The following is a 21,997-nucleotide window of genomic DNA, read 5'->3' on the forward strand; positions in this document are numbered from 1 at the left end:
GAACAGTGACACTTCATTAGCAGAATTTGGAGGAGGGAAAGAAATCTTCAACTAGTGGTGTCATCAGCCATAGCAGAGAGCACTTATCAACATAAATCAGAGACAACATCACAGGTATAAGTAGGCTTCAAGGCCTTCCATCAAGTAGCAGATCTCAGTACAAACAGTAGGCTTGAAACAACAGTATTCCATGCATGAAAGCCCAGACCTTGAAGCCATAAATAGATTGGAATTAGACCTCTTGAAGATGAACTATTTCACTTTATTGTCCGTCTGGTTCTGCAGCAAGCACAGGAGCAGCAAGAGCCGCGGTAGGTAAGAAGGGCTTAAAGAGGACTCTCAAACTCAAATTGCAGTCAAACATAGGCTCAGATATTTATTGCTTTGATACCATGTTAAAAAGTAAACTTTAATCAAGCAAAACAATGCAATAACAAGAAGAAGTGAGAAGAGAAGCAAAGAAGAAAGAAGAATTGATAGGAATCACAAAAGCCTGTGATTCTAGCTTAGGATTCCTAGAATCGTAGCCTCTTATTTATAGATATCAATAGTCTAGACTACAACTTGATAAGCAAGCCATCTTGCCCTCTATAAAAGGAAATAAATAGTACAACTTATGGACATAGTTTTCTAGTCTTCTAACTCCTAAAATCTGTCCAAAACAAAAAGTATTGAAAAAGGAAAGTTCTAAAATTAGTAACTAACAGAAAATAGAAACTATGCTTTCTTACATTAGAAATAGAAAGTAGAGTAGCATCACTAGCATAATACTGTTCATGTTACTGCTCATTTTACTGTTCATGTGAACAGTAAAACAGCCCAAAACCTGCTTATACTTCTACATTTATCATGGGAATTGGAGAAGTATCTCCTTATCTCAATTTCACCCTAATATTTGTACTTTTCATACCCAATTTTCTTGTCAACCTTTTATCGGTTAGTAAGCTTTCTTGTGACTTTTATTGCACTATTGTTTTTAATCGAGCTTTCTGTGAGTTTCAAGACAATAGGACAGGGAAAACGATTGGTTTAGGACATGAACGAGATGGATTATACTACCTGGAATCATCTGCCTTAAATTCTATTGCTGCTAATTCTATATCAGAACCAAGTGCCCTACAATGGCATAGATGTTTAAGTCACTTATCTTTATCAAAACTTAGACTTGTAGTTCCCTCTTGCTAAGATGTTACATCTCTTGAATGAGAAGTTTCCGAGTTAAAACTTCCCTTCCTTTGTCTGTTTCTAGTAGTCCAAAAATTTCTTATTTAGTGCACTTGAACCTATGGGGTCCTTGTAAGATTTCAAATTGATTCAGTTATGAATATTTTGTGACTTTTGTTGATGATCATTCTCGAATGACATGGTTATATATATATATACTAAAATCCAAATATGAATTTATGATGATTTTTCAACCATTTTTTACAGAAATTCAAACACGATTTGGCAAAACAATTAAAAAATTTTGGTCAGATAATGCTCTAGAGTATGCCAAGAATGAGATCTCAGCCTATGCTCGGGGGATCACATCAGACCCGGGCAAACAATTAAAAAATTGTCGGTGCTCTAGGGTGCCAGAATGAGATCTCTATGCTCTATGCTTCAAAAGGGACCATCCATCAGACAAGTCGCTCTAACACTCCACAACAAAATGGAGTCGCCGAGTGGAAAAATTGACACCTCCTAGAGGTTACACAATCACTTTTGTTGCACATGAACGTTCCCAAAAGGTTTTGGTGGGATGCTATTTTAACCACCTGTATATTGATTAATCGCATGCCCTCATTAGTTCTTCAAAACAAAATCCCCTTTCAAGCGGTTTATCCGGATTATCCCCTATTACTCTCACCTCGAATTTTTGGGTGCATTTGTTTGCTCATATTTTTCATCCATCAGATAAATTGAGTCATCAGGCTGTCAAACGTATATTTCTAGGTTATTCTAAAACCCAAAAAGATTATAAATGTTTTGACCCTATTGCTTGTCGTCAATATGTTTCTGTAGATATTAGCTTTTTTGAAAATACTCCATATTATTTTTCCCAACCTGATTTTGAAATATTTGATCTTCCTTTTCCTATAATATGTATACCTGATGAGCCACCTGGCACCGGTTGAGACACCTCCGGTTCCTATACGGACTAATCAAAGAAATAAGAAAATGGAAGATGGTCCCAGGCAGAATGATCACTCACATGTACCGGCATCGAATGTACTTCTTGTTGTTGATAGTTTTACGGACCTAACGATCGCTCTTTGCAAGTATAAAAGATTTTGCACTTAGAAAAATACAGCCAATATTGCCTACCCCATAGCCAACTTTGTAGCTACCTCTTATTTACCTTCGGCCTATCAAGTCCTTGATAAATCCCTTAATGATCACCTTATACCCACTTCCGTAACTGAAGCCCTAAATAATCCTAGCTGGAAGGTTGCGATGGACATTGAGATGGCTGTTATGCATTCTTGTAATACTCAGACATTAATGGACCTACCTCCTGGAAAAGAAATTGTAGGGTGTCAATGGGTGTATATAGTTAAATACCATGCTGATGGGACAGTTGAGTGCTTGAGAGCGCATCTTGTGGCCAAAAGATATACCCAAACATATGGTGTAGACAATTTTGAGACCTTCTCACCAATGGCAAGATTGAATTTAGTTTGCATTCTTCTTTCACTTGTTGCCAATTCGGATGGCCCTTGTACTAGTTAGATATCAAAACAACATTTCTATATGGTGATCTTATAGAAGAAGTGTATATGGAGCAACCTCCTCGGTATGTTGCTCAGAGGGGGAATGCTACCAAGGTATGTAAAATCCATCGCTCCATTTATGGCTTAAAACAATCACCAAGAGCATGGTACAATAAGTTTGTTTCCATAGTTTCAAAATTTGGCTTCCGGACATGCCACTCAAATCATTCAGTGATGGTAAAGAAGGAAGGAGAGAAAATTGTGGTTTTAGTTGTCTATGTGGACCACATCACCATACCTGAAAATGATAGGGAAGGCCTTAATAAAGTGAAAACTTATTTATAGCAGCAATTTCAGATCACTGACTTGAGCCAACTAACCTATTTTTTGGGAATTTAGTTGGTGAGAAATCAAAAGGAATGAGCCTCTCCCAAAGAAAATATGTCCTTGATTTACTAGCTAAAACTGGCAAATTTGAGTGTAAACCAATTGACACCCCAATGGATGGAAAATTTAGCCTTGATGATGATGAGGAGGAGGAGGACAATGAAGACCCCCATAGATACCGACAGCTTGTGGGAAAGTTAATTTATTTAATGGTCACACGACCAGATATTTCTTATGCAATGGGGGTGGTGAGTAGGTATATGCAAAAACCTAAGAAAAAACATTGGGAAGCTGCATGCAGGAAAAGAGTTAATTTCCAAACCCAATGCAAGTATTGAAGTTCAAGTATACTCAAATGCAGACTAGGCAGGTTCAGCAGATGATCAAAAATCTACCATAGGTTATTGTACCTTCCTTGGTGGAAATCTCATCACTTGGCGGAGCAAGAAACAAACCACGGGTGATGCTTTTTAATGCAGAAGGTTGAGTATAGAGCAATGGCTCATACAGTGTTAGAATTACTTTGGATTAAGGGGCTTATACAGGAACTTGGATTTAGAATGGAAGAACCTATGAAACTATTCTTAGACAACCAAGCAGCAACCTACGTAGCTAGAAATCCCGTCTTTAGCGAGCACACTATGCATATTGAAGTGGATCTCCATTTTGTTTGAGATGAAGTACAAAAAGGCACCATTGTTACCCATCTAGTCCGATCACATGATCAGTTGGCAGATTTATACTAAAGCAGTTTATGGACCCTCCTTCAAATCTGGATCTGTCATACTTGGCCTTGGTAATGTATATGCTCCGACTTGAAAGGGGGTGTCGAACCAATATTTGGGCCACAAGTTTCTTGTAGCGCAAGTCAGAGCAGTTTTGGGATGTTAGTTTTTGGTTAATTTTGTTTTAATTTAGACTGATTTACTTTCCTAAATAGTATAGGACTGTATCTCTCTATTATAAATAAAGAATTACAAGAGGAGGAGAGGACACACACGATACCTCTCTCCCACCTTCGTCTCTTGATTGAATTATGTTCTTGAGTGCTTCAGTATGGATAATGGATAATGTATTATGATGTGATGTGTTTCAGTATCACTTGTGGGTTTTCCCAAATCGACGGTTGAATCCATAAGGGGCCACAAGGTAACACAGCATACCATTCATTAGGTTGCCAAAGGGGCTTTCAAAAGCAAAAGCCGAATTTGTGAAGGGTTCTGAAGGGTTCTAACTTAGATTAACAACAGCAGAGGAGGTCTTTTTAAGAGGGATTATGCAGGTTTATTTCAAATTTCAATCTGACTAACAGACTGTGATTTATCATCTTCAGCTGGTGCAAGTAAAGAAGATCCTCAGCAGATGAAGATCCGCTCTCCATTACTGTTGGCCTTGCTAAGGAGGTGGCTTTTTTGTTTCAGTAGCAGAGGTTCCTAAAGCAAATAGCAGATGACCGAAAAGGAGAAACCAAACAAATCATCTATCTCAAGGGTGGGAGTGAGAGAGATGACAATTGACTAAGTGCCAGCATTTATGATTGGCATTGAACCTGACCTGAGAAATGCAAGGAGTTGCAGGTGCCAAAGCCAGATAAGGCTTGCATATCAACAGAGCATTTTGGTTAAGAACTGAAACTACAAAAATTTTCCATCTCAAGTTTTTAACAGTTTGGGTGTAAATGTCAATTATTTGGGAAAGTAGGGGATAGTACACGTAATTATGAAACTTTGATAGGTGAAAATGAAATTACACCATACCTCAAGGGAGTATGTGTAACTCCCCCCCCCCCCTCCAAAAAAAAAAAAGAAAAGAAAAGAAAAAGTGAACACTAATAGAGAGATCAAAAGACTAAAATAAGTATGAAGAGAAAAACAAGTGGCAGAGGATCCATAACGTATATATTACAGCACTCAACACAGGCATCCTCTGTCAGCCGTCATAGTCGAAGTCCCGAACTCCTAGCACACAGCTCCTCCATAGCAGCAAGCTGCAGATCCTCCTACTCCAGTTCTCTCCGCTTTTCTGGCGGCAGAAGATCAGTCCCATCATCTTCCTCAACTTTGGTCATTGTGCACTGTCCACTAGTTTGAGAAAGAAAGCCCAAACCCCAGCTGTAACCCCCACTCAAACCCTCCAATTCCTTTTTTATCCTTTTATTTAGTTTCTCTGATCATACTACTCATCCCTTCTCTTTTTATCCTGCTTCCTATTTTTTCACCTGTTTCCAAGTTTGCCCTTTCCAATACACACTATACCAATTACTCACTTTTTCTGTCTCTATTTCAATTCAATATTACGATTATACCATCTCTTGTAGAATGCATTTTATTTATGATTCCACCACTAAAATTAGGACTTAGAAACTGATATAAACTAGGAAAATAGAAACTAACTTAGACTCTTAATAATGAATATACCATAAAGAAAAAGACTCTACTGCCCTTAAAACTTAAGTTGGGGTAGAATTTACATAATTAGACCAGCTAAGCTAATAAGCTAATATATTTTCGTAATTGACTAGATGTTGAACTTTTGGGCCCATAGAATAGGCTCATGAGTCATGACCACACAAACATATTCAACAAAGGCCCAAGACCTATATCTATCAATCCAAGGTTCATTTCAAAGGAAAATAGACCAAGTCGGTGTTGGATCTGCATCAAAAGGTCCTTTAGATGGCTGGCCTTGGGTCCCCTAAACATTCCAGCCAGTATTCACTTTCTATAAAGGCGGACACACCCTTTAGGCTGACTTAGCAACAAATGCTTGCACTATGGGCTCAATTCACCATCAGATCTTTTTTCCATTGGTCTGCTTTTCCATGTTTGGAAGTTATCACCTCACTCCCAAGCTATTATGCTTATTTCCAATACTCCGCAGCCATTACACGTGACAGGGCTCACTCCACTTGCCAAATAAGTCTTAACACCAAGACCTCTGAGTTCACGGCAGTAAGTGACCTTACCCAACTTAACTAGAAGGTAATTTTTTGTTTCCCTCCATGTCATTCCAAATGAAATGCTTTTCCAGATTGATACTTGTGAGTCAGGTAATCAGAAAGAAAAAAGGAAAACATGAGAAACAAGAAAACAGAGTAAATTGTGAATTATATATATATATATATATATATATATATATAATAAAAAATAAAAGCCTTGGCATTTTCCAAGTTCCAGGACGCACAACAATAAAAAAAATTAGAAAACATTAATCTGAGTGATTACCTCCTGTAGACATTCTTCCTCATTTTCCAAGATATTCTCTATAACTACCTTGTAGGAATCCTCTTCAATGAAAACCCACCCCGAGTCTCCATAAACCTGGAAAGAAATCCAAATCACTTGCGGAAGATAATACGAAGGTTCAATCAATCAAAAGTATTAAGAGAAAATAGCAAACCTTTAAGAGAGACTTCACTGTTTTACGGATTAAAACCCTGGAGAAACCTAGTTGACAAAGAGCATCTATGGCTGCATCCATCCGTTTCAAACCTACCTGCAACGTTTTCTCAGTGCCAGAAAAAAGGTGAGAAGGACACATGAAATGTTAAGTAATTCAAAAAACTACAGGAAAAAAAAATTGGAAATACAGATCGAGATTAACCTTTCTAGGTCTACCTCGAGGTGCCATGGCCAATTATCACTGCCAGCAAAGAACAAATTTTTAGTGATTCAAAATCTAATGTAGCCAACTTGTGAAAGGAAAACATACAAGAGTTCACATTACAGCCAGGAAATTTACATATACAAAAAATAAAACTCAGATGGTCGTTTATGCAGTGTTACGTTACCAATTCAATGTGCATTTTTTTCCATTATGTTCCCTAAAAACTAAGGCCAAAATAACAAATTGTTTCAATATAAGTTAGAGCATTCGGACAGCACATTGAACTATTTTGCGGAAAGTAAGATCTATAGATGTGATTTGGTTTCCTATACTATACATACCTTCTTCCTATTCAATTCTCATTAACCAATTATGATGGAAATCACTAAACTCCATCTTCTGCAACAGAATAATCAGTGAGAATCTAATGACACTATTTAGAATTCAGTCAACCAACAGCAGCAACAAAGGGTATTATTCACTTTTGTAAAGTGATTTCGTTGACTATTTTTCCTTCTTTTTTTTTTTTAATTTGGAAATTGAGCTTGGAATGAATACCAAAATTGCTAATTTTACAGTAGTTCAATGATGGCTTATACAAGAACTGTACTTTCACAGTCAACTATATTTCTTGGTTCAGTTATCCACCTTAACAACGGAAAAAAATTACGGATCCAATTCTATTGAGTCTAACTCATAGTGATAATTTATCAAAGAATGACTTGGGTTATCAAATGATTGAACAACCCTAGAATCAGATTCTTCAGGGTCTCAGATGAAACGCAGAGGAAGAAAGGAAGACAAGTTACATAGAAATCTCATCTGAGTACCAGACAGAGAAAGGGGGAGAGCGAGCCGCACATACCTGAGCTCAAAGGAGGGATTTTTTGTCCTGAGTTGCGGCTGCTACTAGGTCTCGTTTTCAAGAGTCGGGTGATTCTTTTTTTAAATTGAGAATGATGATTCTCTAGAGTCAAGATTTTTAGAAAGCATGTGTAAACAAAGAATTAGGATGATTGCTAAAAGAATCTAATTCATCGAAACCAAACAGTTTTCTTAATTCAGAATTGTAATTCTCAAGACTTACATTTTGAAAATCATCAAACCAAACACAGTGTTATTGAATCCCATCTTAGAAAGGAAACTACTGTTTCAAAATTATGCCAGAAAGATCCAACAATGCAAGTTATTTTCCTATTCAGGATACTCATTGAAAGATGAAACGAGGCCACATATGGTCTTTCTAGACCTATTAAAAGCTGACAGAATTTTTATTAGAAAGATAATCTAGAATTACTCTGGAGAAGAAAAGTTTGTTGCCAGTAAAAATGATAACCCTTCCCACCTTGTGCGAAGAAAACTGAAAAAAATATGACAGCTCATGAACAGGACTGTCAATAATGTTACATACATGGTAACTATGAATAGTCTCATTTGAATAGTAACTGCGCAGGGCCCCAGTGAGCACAAAGTGATAATGCACAAAAACAACAAAAGCCCACAGATTTTAGTACTTATCTGATACAGCTATGCCTCTCTATGTGCATAATTGGAACTGCATTATAAGAGAATAGAGAGAATGGAAGTACAAGCAACAATATTTGGATTAAACCCAAACCTAATCTTGTATCCAGAACCACATACCCTTGTACACCCTATAGCAACTAACATTCTCAAACCCTTGAAGAGAATAACATAATGCAAGCTCAAAGCTCAAGCTCATAGCTCACTTATGAGCTTTCTTCTGTGTCTTGAACCCTTGGCCTTACCACCATTTGTAGGAAACTGAGAAAGTTTAAATGCATCAGGTGGTAGGTGTCAAAGAAATGGACAGACAGGTGCAATCCCTTCCCCTTTTTCTTCTATAATGGCCGAAGTCTTCTTTGGTTCCTTGCATGGTTGTCAAAGCGTTCGCCTAGGCGCACCTTAGGCGTCCGCCTAAGCGGCAAAGCGGTTTTTCAACCGCTTTGTTTTGAACCGCTTAATCGACGCCCAATCTGCAAAGGAACTTGAAGGCCCAAAGTGACATAGAACCTATTTTTTGCTCCGTGAGTGGGACCCCCCCCCCCCATGCCCGTTGGCAATAGAATATGAAGCATAAGCCATACTCAACATAAAAAATCAATGAATCAATAAATACCTAGACGAATGCTTTGACAACCATGGTTTGATGAGATAAACTTATGTTTGTGTTCTTTTTCTGAATAATTTTTCATAATTATAATTCTTGAATGCCTTTATTTTTATTTTTATGAGTATGACTATTGAATATTTGAGCTTATTATAGAAAGTAGTTATATTGAAAAAATTTTACCCAACCGCTTTGGTCGCCTTATTGCCGCTTAGGCGCTGTTTTGTCGCCGCTTTGTCGCCTAATTACCTAGTTGGAGCCCCCAATCGCTTTGGTTGCCTTGCCACTTTGACAACTATGGCTCCTTGTGTAAAACTCTTTTTCTCGATTTCTCTTGTTATTTCTTGGGTGTTTTTAATTTGGATCCTACAAGGCTTATCAGAATACAAAAAGACACCTCAAACTTGCAAAACTGCAAATGCACCTCAAGGTTCCAAAACATCAACAAAAACACCCATGCCATTAACCAGAGACAATAAAACATTAAAATAATTTTGTTGTGACCAAGTTGCCCTTCTTGTAAAAGCCATGTTATATAATTTAGAAATAGTTTTTTTTATTAATTTAAAAAGAGGAACTAGACAAGGAAGGTTTCCCCATCAACTTCCCTAATCCTTTACTCATATCCATTGTTTAGGTTATGAAGACCCCAAAATTTCTGCCGCAGTTCATCTTTACTGCCAACAATAAGAGATGAACAGCAAAGCTCCTGTCAGCAGCGAGCAAATTAGTTAAGTTAGTTACATGTCTGCCTCAGCTTTCAAGCGAAGAAGAGATCAGACAGTTGAAATACTGCTGGCATATCTTCCACAAGTGCTGCTTGGATAAGCTAAAATTTAGTTTATCTACAGAATCAATAAATCGTCCTGATTGTCCAAAAGTCATTTAAGATCTCTTGTAAAAATCTCAAACGTAAGCTCCCAGCGAATAAGGGAAGAACATATTCAAATCAAACCTGATTACATCCCAATAACTTCAACTAGAACTATCGAGAAGAGAAATCTAGGAAGAAATTTGACAAAATTACAACAATACATCAAACCAAAGTACCAAATGGTAGAGAATCATAATTATATAAAAATTAAAAATTTTAAAAAAAATTTAAAAATTAAAAAAAGAAGAAGAAGAAGAAGAAGAAGCTAAAATGGTCAATAAGTAAAGTTCAGCAAATAAATTGTGTTGAACCTGATATTAATCCTTTCTTGAGGTAAGGTTGATAATCCAAACAGATTTTTTCCACTCACCATCAGAGTAGAAGACACCACCATCTAAAAAACCTGAAAGCATGCATTCTCTGCCATTCTCGTGTAAAGAAATAAACGAATTAATGGAACAGAGAGACTTTTTCTTTTATAGTCCTTTTTGGTTATGGGGGTTTTGGTGATGAACACGTCAGCAAAAATGGAGAAGGGAGACTAGTGTATTAGGACGTGCCACAAGGGACAAAAGGGAAGAGAAAAGTTTCGAGATTAGCACCTGGCACTAAAACCTGAGACTGATTGGCTACTTTTCTAAGTCACTTTTGGACTCTATTTTATTTGATTCTTTTCATTGTGGGGCTTTTGCTCCTGGGTGGAGAAAGCTTTTTCGCTCCTTGTAGAAGAGTTCTTTGGTCTCAGTAATGTCTGTACATTTTGAAGAATGCCAGAATATGTATCCATTTCAAAGAAGCATATAAGCCTCATCAAAATATAAGTCTCCAAAGAGAATAAATGTGAAGCAATACACTGACACTATCACACTGCCATATGTCTTTAGAGGGCAATTTCACCAATAGCAATTGCAAAGTTGGATTTACATTTCAACTAGCAAATTGCAATGTTCACAGTTTAAGTTGCCCATGATTTTCGATACATCCGGTGGTATAAAGCATTTTTCAATTTTCAGAAATTCCAGCATCACTTTCATCAATTTTCCTTCAAATGGAAGGGTCATTAGTTAGAATCCACATTGAATTCTTAATTATACAGTGAATGTAAATTTTTTTATTAAAAGTTCTTATATATCAATCATGATATTAAATAGGACACAACCAAATGCAGATTCAACAACAACGACAACAGCCATAACCTTATCCCAACAACCAAATGCAGATGATTTTGCATAAATTTTATGAATTTGTAGTTAGCATAACTAAAATTATTTTTAAAACATTTGAGATCTGAACAGAACACGATACATAGTGGGAAGACATCAGTAAGTTCCTTTCCATTCTCTCATAGTATCCAATATATGGACAGTTCAAAATATGAACTGTAATTGTATCAAACTTGTATCGCAGATTCATCATGCTAGACAATGACTATGCGATAAATGGAATCTTTACTGGACCCTAGTCATAGCATCCGGTAACGGTGGGGGATATTAAGGATTGCCTTTCAGGTAAGTTGGATGGACTACTTTAGCTTTATAGATAGATTACATACAACAAACCAGACCATTCTCAAACCCAATTGGATTATACCAGTTCTAGTTCAGTATACCCATGAAATGCCAGGGAAAGCCAAAACTGAATTCAGACATTCCAGCTAAATAAGAAATGCATGATCGTCCAACAAAATTTACACATAACCAAAAATAAAATATTTTAGCTCCGCCGCAAAATCCCTCCCCCCAATAAAAACAGAATTTGCACCAAAATCACCCATAACCCTCACAAATACATATCAACTAATGATGGAGGGCGGAGAAGGAAATTACTCAAAGATTACTGAATCACACTCAATTGGAAACAAAATAAAGACAAATGAAAACACACACAGTTAACAGAGAGCTCCATTGCATCACACAGCTATTTCTCTCAGAAGCATAATAAGAAAAGAATTGCCGCATCCAAGAGCGTTTATAAAGAAACAAGTGAAGCACATACAAGTAGGTGAACTTAAAAGCGCACGACAATTTACAGAGGGTTCTTTCCCCTCTGAATTGAGGGTTAGTTAGTTAGAAGAGGGAAGAAAGCTCGCAAGCGGAAATGGAAGCAGAAAAATGTGTGAACGAAGCAACGAGATTAAGGAAAAAAAAGAATGTTTCTGAGATAGAGAGACTCACAATGATTAAACAAGAATCATACGCGATGTAAAGATACAATGCTGGTCTTCCGGCAAGGATCGGCGAGAACTCCGACGAACATATACGGTGAGGGTTTCCGTTTTGGTGAAGAGGCAAAAACAGTCAGCAATGGAAATGGAACGAGAGTGGCAGTGCATGGGCGTTCAGAGCACCTTCCTGTACAGACAAGTTCATTAATCACGTTTACCAAAAAAAAATCACTAATCCCAGTTTCCTCTTTTTTTCTTTCTTTTTCTTTATTTTTTTTCTTTTATTATTTTTTCCTTTCTGAACCTCTGGTGTTTGCAGTTTTGGCATCTGCCCGATATCAGCCCCTGCTGTTAAAGTATTTCTTTGTTTTTGAGTAAATTTCTATTGAGTCTTTATCCAAAAAAATTTTAAAAATAAAAAATCTCTTGAGTTTCTTGTGTACCATCGTCATTTTCCCATTATGTTTTTAACTACTCAACTTACTCCTCCCAAGTTACTCCCTCTATTTTTTGTGTATGGATCATTTTTCTGTTAATGGAGTACATTAGTGAAGTCCTAAAAATATTGAAAAAAAATGAGAATTTTTTTTCAATGGGTCCCAAGTGGGCCCAACCCCCCTATTTGGTGTGTGCGTGTGTTTTTTAATTTTTTTGGTAAATATTGTCCGTTTCAAAAGCATTAAAGCAGCACATTGAAGCCTACTGGAGAGCTCATCCAAACTATTTTTCTAACATGGTCAATTTCTTTCTTTTAAGTTAAATCGGTTCACATTATTTGCTTCAAACTTATTACTCTTTTTGCCAATGATGGGTTAGTAAAGCGGTTAAAGACTCTACCTCCCACGTGGAGGTCTTGGGTTAGCACCCATGCGGCAGAAGTTAAATTTGGCCAAAAAAAAACTTATTACTCTTTTTGTGAAAGTTCAAACATTTGATCCCCCGAGATATTGTGTCTTTTATCAACTACCAAAATTAATTAATAAAATTTATTACTCTTTTTGTGAAAGTTCAAACATTTGATCCCCCGAGATATTGTGTCTTTTATCAACTACCAAAATTAATTAAGATCAAATATGATCCCCCGAGATATTGTGTCTTTTATCAACTACCAAAATTAATTAAAATCAAATATGAGTTATAACAACTGGCTAAAGCTACTTGACGGAATATTTAAATTCTAAGATGATCTTACTTTCAAATTACTAGGAAAATAGAAAGAAAAAATTTTTAGGAAGCTATTATTGGACATGCCTTTTTGTAGAAGAAGCCATGTTCGTTGCTTCCTCTCCTTCCTCTGTTTAATAATTTTTGCAAATAGTCAAATTCCAAGAATGCGAAGAAAAAATATTCATGCTTAGACCTGAATCACAGGACTAAGAATGCCGTTGGTGACAAAACTTAGAATGAAAAACCAACACAGAGGCAAAGAGTCATGTTCCAGTAATAAAGAAGAAAAGAAATTCCTATTCATATCCAAAACATGATTTAAAAAGTTGCTAGTCAAAAAATACCCAATCCCCTCAAGGTGCTAGGAAACCTTATGTATTGGAATAAGGCGTCAAAACTGAAAAGGGAGGATGTTACACGCACCTATTACTAACAATTGTATATTTCTTCATGACGTAGAAGATAATGGGTGCAAGAATATACCAATATCTAATAAAAATGTCTTAATTTGTGCAGGGGGTTTTAACCAACAACTAGGAGTAGCAGGATGGAGCATTGGAGTAAGCAAAGACGGACACCTGCAGTTCGTCAATTTTGGAAAAAAGAAAGCAACGGGAATGCTAGCGAATATGCTTTTTGGATTACAACAAGGGATGGCAAAAGCAGTACAAAGTGGGTTACAAGTAGATGTCATATGGACGAATAATTCGCAAATAGTAGATTTATTACCATGCCCTTCATAACTGACTTGGCCACTTGGAGAATAAGCCATGCTAATGGAATTGGCAAAGTTAACAAAAAGGGTGAAATATGATACATTCCCAAACCCAATGCCCCGGATATATTTTGAAATATATGCAAACATGGCAGCTAATCAGGTGGATGACTGTAATAGTACAATATTTAGTTGTTATAAGTGTTTTTAGTTCTAATATTAATTTTCTTTTATAAAAAATCAAAAAACAAAAAAACAAAATGTTGCTAATGACGCAAAATTGACACGGGGAAATGTGGCTTTAGCCAATGTGATGAGTCACTGCCTTTCTCAATCATCACTATTAATTGTTTGCCTATATTTCCTAGAAAGGAAAAAAAACTATTATATGTGTCTTATCTAGTTTCTTAAGCACCTTTTCATTAAATTTCCAAAGAAATGCTGCAATTGCTTCCTTGTTTTTCTTTTTCTTTTTCTTTTCAATTAATGGGTTGTGAGATTTTTTTTTTTTTTACAAAGGCGCTTTTTATATAAAGGGATAGGGATATTACATATGCCGCCGGTAGGAGTTGAACCCATGACCTCTCCACTAAGAAGCAGGTTCCTAACCATCCTACTACTCCTCCATTGGCAAGGTTGTGAGATGTTGATATTGAAGAAATGAGCAAATTGGAACACATCTTAGGAAGAAATAGTAATAAAAAGAATAGTAAAATGATTGAGGAAGAGATCATACTTTTGGTTGAACGATGAACTCTTCAGCCGTCTTTGAAGAGATTGGAAGAGTGAAGTAGGCAAGGTTGATTTTAGTGTTTGAGAAATTTGATGTTTTAAGGAAATGAACCAAATACTGTGAACTGACCCAATTCAAAAAAGAAAAACCATTTAGGTTAAAAAAAATAGAGGAATAACTTGGGTACTTAAAAATGTAAGGGGAGAATGAGAGATAAAAGTTTGGTTTTGTAGGAGAATCAGATGTGAAAGTTTGAATATGATAGTTTTAATAAATAGAATCCGAGTACAAGGGAGTGATCGAAATTTGCTCTTCTATTTTTTCTTAACTAATTCTTAATTCTTTTTAATACCCTTTTATCTTTTTCTTTCTTCTTCTTCTTGGTTTTTTTTTTGGGGCACCTTGACTACATCCTCAATAGAGTAGATTTATATATAATTTATATATACATCAGTGCTTTGCTTTCCCCCTGATCCTAAGGAGATTTGAACACATACTATGAAATGTCAATTTTTGTCAATTGAGTCAATCCCTTGGGGTTTGCTTTATAATACTTCTATATTCATATATGTCACAACACCCAGTCAGAACCCTAACTGTGATACTTGGTGTCACGCCCTCCCAGCCGGTACCCTATCTGGCATACCCGAGAGTGTGATCCACAGCCCGAAGATCAGGTATCGAGTGATCAACCTCCCACATAAACAATAACATAATCATGAACAATCATAATAAAAGTGCGGAAGATAAATCATAGATCCAATAAAGAAAGAATGAATCATAAATGAATCAGAATACTAAATATAATCAGAGTATCAAACAGATAAGTAAAGCGAGGCAAAAATCCCACTTTACATCCAGCGGAAAAGTAGCTCTAAAAGAATAAACTAGACAAAACCTAATCCAATCAAGGTATCAAGATCCAAATTAGGAAACAAAAAGTTACCATAATTAACTCAACCATGGATCTTGATGAATTTGAAATAGAAAACAAAGACAAGAACAATAGGAGGATGGATCATTGCTTTCAGTAATGGTATCATGAAAACATACATAGATCTTCATGGAATAAGGCTTAGAAGTATAAATCTAAATAAGGAAATAAAACCTACCATATATGTAACTACCATGCATCATGAAGAACACATAGTATGGTAGAAGAGAACAACTAGAAATCTATAGATTATGGATCATGGAAAGAAAACACAGTAATTAACTACTAACATGATCAACATAGAAGATCCAAAGAGATCAGAATTCAGATTAGAAGTTTAACAGAGATTAGATCATGGTTTGATCATGATTCCTTCAAAAGCTTGCAATGATCATGGTTAAGATCATTGTTCTAGCCTCAAATCCTTAGGATGATCATGAGAACATGTTCAGAGATGTTTGCAACAGAGAATGCAGCATCTCTTCTACTGTCTCAACTCAAAAAGGAAAGAAAAACAAAAATGGAGGAGAAGAAGAGAGAGTAGACATACCTTTTGATGCAAAAAGAAGAGTTTCGACGAAGATCCGTCAAGAAAACACCAAGGATGCAAGAGAGATGACTTGCAGAGGTCTTTGGTTCGTTCCAGAGAGTTTGGAGGCAGCAAATACGAAGTGGACTCGAGATTGGACTTAAATAGAGCAAGAACAACCTAATTGCCAAAGACAAGCACTCATTGGTCGAGTGGATTGGTCGATGGCGATCGACCAATCGATCGACCAATGCGTGACAAACAAGACCAAAAACAGGGAATTGAAGGTCCAGATCAAATCCAATTCAAAAGGGGTTTTGCACACAAGTCAAGTGACTTACCTAATAGGTAGAAATGCCTTCAAACCAAGATAGAGAACACTCCAAGTCCATCAACTAATTAGATCTTCATCAGGATTCAGTTTCCATAAATAGAACCTCATCATCAACTTTCATGGATTCAAAGCCAGACACCAAGTCTTCTACTGGGATGGCCCAAAGCTGACTTCTTACTTTACTTCGGGTCATCGGACCTACAAATCACAAGGTTTCCGGGTCAAGGTTAGGGCTGGGTTTTACACTTGGAGGTGTGATCCACTGTCCCATGGTCAAGTTTAGGGCGATCATATACTTACATTACACATTAATATAATCAAGAGCAAAGAACAATCACTATATAATTATATTAAAAAACCAATCAAAGAAAGATCTCAGAATAAATCTCAAAGTATAATCAGAGTGCGGAATAAAACGATACAAATCAAAGAAATAACTATAAAGTATAGCAGAAAATAACTCTATAAATCAAAGCGGAAGAGTAGATCAAATCTCTAAAGTAACTCTTAAGTATCACAACTGAATAAAAAATAAGACTAAGTCTATTATAATCTTCCATAAGCTCTTTCTTCTTCTTCTTCAACCTTCGTCTTCTTCACCTTGGGTTTATGCACTTGCATCTTCAGATCAGCATCTAACTCACGATCCCAACGACGTGCAGGACGATGTCTACTGCTATCAATAGGAGCCATCAAAGTGGTCCAGACCGGTATACAGGTAGTACCACTGGTCACCAATTTCTCCCACTGAGTCTACAATTGTATCACATAAGAAAGGGTCCTCTGTACTGGTGCATGGGATCTCTTCCGAACCTGCAAAATCATCAAAAAACATTTCCCCTGAAGGGTGAGCTCAACAGAACTCAACAAGTAGTTCAATCACAATGAACAACTACAAACTGTTCGGAACAAGCATGATGCAAATGATATGAAACAATGATGCAAGTATGCTTCTAACTCTTTATATGCTAGTCTCTAGTGGCAGACACGTATTAAGATAGAACACCATACTCCTCTGGGTAGTCTTAGTCACTCTTCCCTCTACCATCTCAGTATCTTGGGTTCTGTACGGTAATTGAGTTAGGGCATTTCTCTCAGACATTCCATGGCTGGGGCCACTCTCTCACTCCATTATTGGTATGGGTATTGGCGTGTGTCACTGTTATACCTAGCCCAATGCATAGTCCTTCACTAAGTCACATCAACTTGGAGTCGGATACCTCCCTTCTGTGCACTAGACAGTCCATTCCAGTATGATAGCCTCCCTTCCGTGCCTAGGCAGTCCATTCTGGTACCTCCCTCCCTAGAGTCATTGTATCCTATGACCCCAACTAACTCGGACTACGAACTCTTAACCCTATTGATCATCCACATAATAAACGGCAAGCTCTCATGTCCTCTCACAAGTTGGTTACCGGTGTTGAGCGCCCATGAGCCCAGGCTTATTATGTGTGACCCTACCGATGAATGGCCCCCACAATGTGATTATGCCCTCTCACGGGTTGGTTACCAGTCTTGAGCACCCACAATCCCCATTATGCCATGGGTCACTCGGCTTCAATACCCTTGCTAATGGGGTTAGATATGATGGGGTTTCCCTAGCCAAACTCATCTAGACAAGTCCTATGTATGACATCCAGTAATTGCGGAAAGCGCCAAGGGGCATCATAGGAATGCATCACATACACTGGTGTCCAATGATAGATACGCCAGAAGGGCATTCCCTAATCCACAACCACACTTAGGCAATCACGTCATATCATGATTCCATAAATATCACAATAAAGTCTAACTCACAATCAAATCAATTCTCATTTATACAAGTATGCAATTTATATGATGAACATATTCTGGAATTACAGAAGTATAACATTATAGAAAAAGTATATTTACAGTAGCTAACACTTGCATACAAGTTCTAACATATCAAAGCACATAATCGTGTTAATTGTGAGTGAACGTACTCACCTTGTATTTGATTCGTAAACTCCGAAGTATGAGATTAGAGGGGTAAGTCCAAAATCACCAAAATAACCCTAAACAAATGAGTATAGAACATAAGTATCAAACCCTAATGATCAAAGATGAAACATAGTTAAAACAGAGCAAAGTTGTTGTCATAGAGCCCTTTGGTCACCCAAGCCTACTGTGTACGGACAACTACTCAGGATTTGATCAGAAACTCCTCGTTCGAGATCGAAATACTCCAAAATTAATAGGAAAATTATAAAATAGTATATTAAGACTATCTAGCATGATCTAAGCATCAAACATGGTCATTGGAGTGAAGATCTAATAAATCACATAATAGACTTGATCCGCGGATTCTCATGGATAGACTAGAATGAATGGGGATTCATTCTAGAGATAAGAAATTAGTAGATCATGATTAGAAAACAACCTAGGAACAAATCTAACATAGATTAGAAATCAAACAGCTCAAGTAGAGATAAGATTATGAAGAATATACTAGGTTTAACACCGAAATCATACCGTGTTGTCCACGGAAAGAATAGATGGAATAGGAATTCAGTCTAAGACTATGAAGATCAGAGATTAGGCCATTAATGTAGTGTAAAACCTTCTTCACAATCACAAAATGGTTTAGAATAGTAATGATAATAGATCTAGAGAGACTGGATGTGAATACTAACCTTGTAGAAGAAGATTCAATGGAGGAATTGTCACACCCCACCCAGCCGGATCCGGTCATACCCGAATGCCCGTGGGGGTGATACACCGCAAGATCTAGGTTCAGTGACAAATCCATACAAAACATGATATAGCATAATTAAATGGACAAGAATAAATCAAGTTCAAGTAATAAATTATCAAAATCGAAATAATGGTTACAGTCATCCATTACTTCAAAATAAAAGGTATAACATCAGAGTTTTGAAAAGAAAAGAGAGTAGTTTTATTCGCAGCGAAAAAGATAAACTAAACTTGACTAGTTCTCTAATGGAATCCCACCCAAAAGAATAGTCTTGAAACTGGCATGAAGCTCCATGTGCGTCCACTTCTTCTTCGGTCACTCCTTCAAGAAGATATACTAGCAACGAATCCTCCATTTGGAAGAAGTCCTCATAACCTGCAGCATAATCTAATAGAAAAAGACATATAAAAGGAATGAGTTCAACAGAACTCAGTGAGGTCAACTCAACATCATATCACACATTCATTCTCAAGATTCCACACCACCCATATAACATAAATATCAATAATGTAATTAATGACAATGATATGATATGTGAATGATTATGCTCCTAACTTTATCATGAAGTCTCTATGGTAGACACGCATTAAGTCACACACCAGTCTTCTTTGGGCGGTCTCATCACTCTTCCCTCACGGCTCTGATGCACGTCTGTTGGGTTCTCCGCGGTTGTTGTGTAAAGTCTTGTCAAGCCATGGTTGGGGATTAGGTCACCACTCTCTCACATCACCATTGGTATAAGATCTGGCGCGTGTCAAGGATAATCTTAGGCCCAATGCAAAGTCATATGGTCTCGTACTACATATGGTCCGGATATTTCCCCTCACGCCTAGTGCTCTGTTGGTTCAATACCTTCCCACCTATGAATGGAATCCTCAATGGAGGCATCTGTTGGACCCCATTCATTAACCCAGTGGTCATCCACATATAATGGACAGGATGATCTCCATGTCCTCTCACGGGTCATTTCACCGGTCTTGAGTGTCCATGAGCCCTTATCTATTATATGCAACCCTACCTCTCTATGATGATAGTGGGCCTGCTTGACATACAGGACCCAGCCACTAACATCACGGGTTAACCGGCTTCAATACCCCTGCCGAAAGGGTAGTAGTACTCATGAGGTCACCTAACCAAACACTTCTAGACATGCCCTAAATATGTAAATTAGTAATCGGGAAAGAGCCAAGGGCACCATAGGAATGCGTCCCATACCGCCTCCTTTGGTATCCTATGGCAGAAATGCCCAAAGGGCATTCCCCATTCCCAACCACAATATAAACAATCATATAATATCACTAGGGCAATGGGTGAACCCACAACCCTAGTAGAAAATACAAGGTAGAAGAAATAATAATATTTCTCCTCTCATACAATCACATTCCATTTCATAACAACAATAATAGATTTCAAAGCAAGGAGCAACATCAGAAGTAATAATAAACATAAATCATAGCAATTCATATTTAACAAAAGACATAAAATAACCACAAGATAATACTAAAGCAATACAAGATATCAATAATGAAAAGTAACTGACATCATTACACATGTAATATAAAGTTAAGTATATTCCTCACCTTTTACTTTATTCTTCCTCCAATGATCAATAATTCCTTCTCACAAATTAGTGACTAAAGATATATTAACCTATTCATGCAAAAGAAATAATTATCACAAATTAGAGCCAATTTGGGTTTCAAATGATATCTTAAAATCTTCCCACGAAAACCCAAATCTGAAAACTAGGTTAAAAAGGGTAGTTCTCAACCTCACTAGTGAATGGTCTCTAATTCGCCACCAATTCGAAGTCTAAACGAAGCGAAATTTTGGGGAAAGCTAATTGACAACAAAAGGATCTTACGGGTACCTTCAATTTTATTAAATTTGACCAAAATCAAAATGCCCCAAATTTGACTCTCATAAATCACCCGTGTGTGACCCGGGGAGTCAAATTCTAAAATCTTTTGCAAGGGGATAAACCATTACTCCCAAACTCAAGGGAAACATTAATATAAGAAAATATAAGCATCTAGGGTACCTATCATTATTCCCTTTCATAGATCCGATCCCTCAATAGAAGAGAAAAGATATTACTCCCACAAACTAGGAAGGGACATTAATACAATAAAGGAAAGCATCCAAGATACCTAACAACCTTCCCTTTCAAGATTCCTCAAAAGGAAAGGAGAGAAAATACTCACAAAATTGTGAGTAAGAGAAGCATTAAAGAAAACTAACCTTTCGTAATGATTTTGCAAAGATTCGGATCACAGACACCTTCGGAAGAATGGAAATCGCTCCTCTCTTTCGTTTCTCCTTTTCTCCAAAGCCTCCGCCTCTTTCTAGCCTCCAAAAATGCGTTTACGGATGAGATAAAACATAAATAGGGTTTAAAAATTCGAATTTCCAATTTTACCCCTAAACAGAAAATAGGGTGGGAGTTGGTTCACCCAAACGGCTCAAACTTCTGGCTCGTGGTTGGACCCCCAAACGAACTCCGATTTTGATGATTTTTGGCTCGTTGGAAAGGTCTTTCGACGATCTTCGATTTGGTACATTATTTGCGTCAATCGGATTCTCCATCACTGATCTACAGATATTCCAAAATTATCATTTTTACACTATCGAGACTAATCTTCTCTCTTCACTTAAACTCTAAGAGAGTTTTTGAGTCATTATAAGGGTCATCTACCAACATTTGTTTAATTTCCAATCCTTTGGGCTCGAATTGAATGGTCCACAATTGTCGCCGAATCAAGGCCCAGGTTCTCGGTCTTAAAACCACGGGTTAAAGGGGTAGAAATCTGGGGGATTTCACAGGAATCTCTCACGGATTCTTGGAATCAACCTTGAGCTTGAAGAAGAAGCTCTAGGGTTCTTTTCACATTCTCCAATAGCTAAGAGGCAAAGAGGTATGAATTAGATCGCAGTTTGAATATATAGGGCTCCAAAAACCTAATTTTTTTTCCAAAAGAGACAATTTTGTCTTTGGCCAGCTTTGGTCGCTT

At 37.1% G+C, this 21,997-nt stretch overlaps 1 protein-coding gene across 2 annotated transcripts in view; it reads right to left on the reverse strand.

Annotated features, from left to right (window-relative positions):
* The window catches only part of LOC149023852 (uncharacterized), a 35,889-nt gene extending 23,809 nt beyond the window's left edge, over positions 1-12,080 (reverse strand). The window contains exons 1-4 of one of the 2 annotated variants that reach the window (XM_089142852.1): positions 11,869-12,080; positions 6,687-6,725; positions 6,483-6,578; positions 6,308-6,403 (exon numbers count right to left, since the gene is read on the reverse strand). In XM_089142852.1, the coding sequence (XP_088998978.1) occupies positions 6,308-6,403; positions 6,483-6,578; positions 6,687-6,713 (219 nt within the window). In that variant the 5' untranslated portion in view covers positions 6,714-6,725; positions 11,869-12,080. Of the gene's footprint in view, positions 1-6,307; positions 6,404-6,482; positions 6,726-11,868 lie in introns of those variants that run through there. The other variant, XM_089142851.1, reaches the window with a different exon arrangement.
* Positions 12,081-21,997: the final 9,917 nt, after the last annotated feature.

The sequence above is a fragment of the Hakea prostrata genome, chromosome 2, assembly GCF_041222555.1.
Source record: "Hakea prostrata isolate BN-2017 chromosome 2, UWA_Hpros_2, whole genome shotgun sequence".
NCBI classification, from domain to species: Eukaryota; Viridiplantae; Streptophyta; class Magnoliopsida; order Proteales; family Proteaceae; genus Hakea; species Hakea prostrata.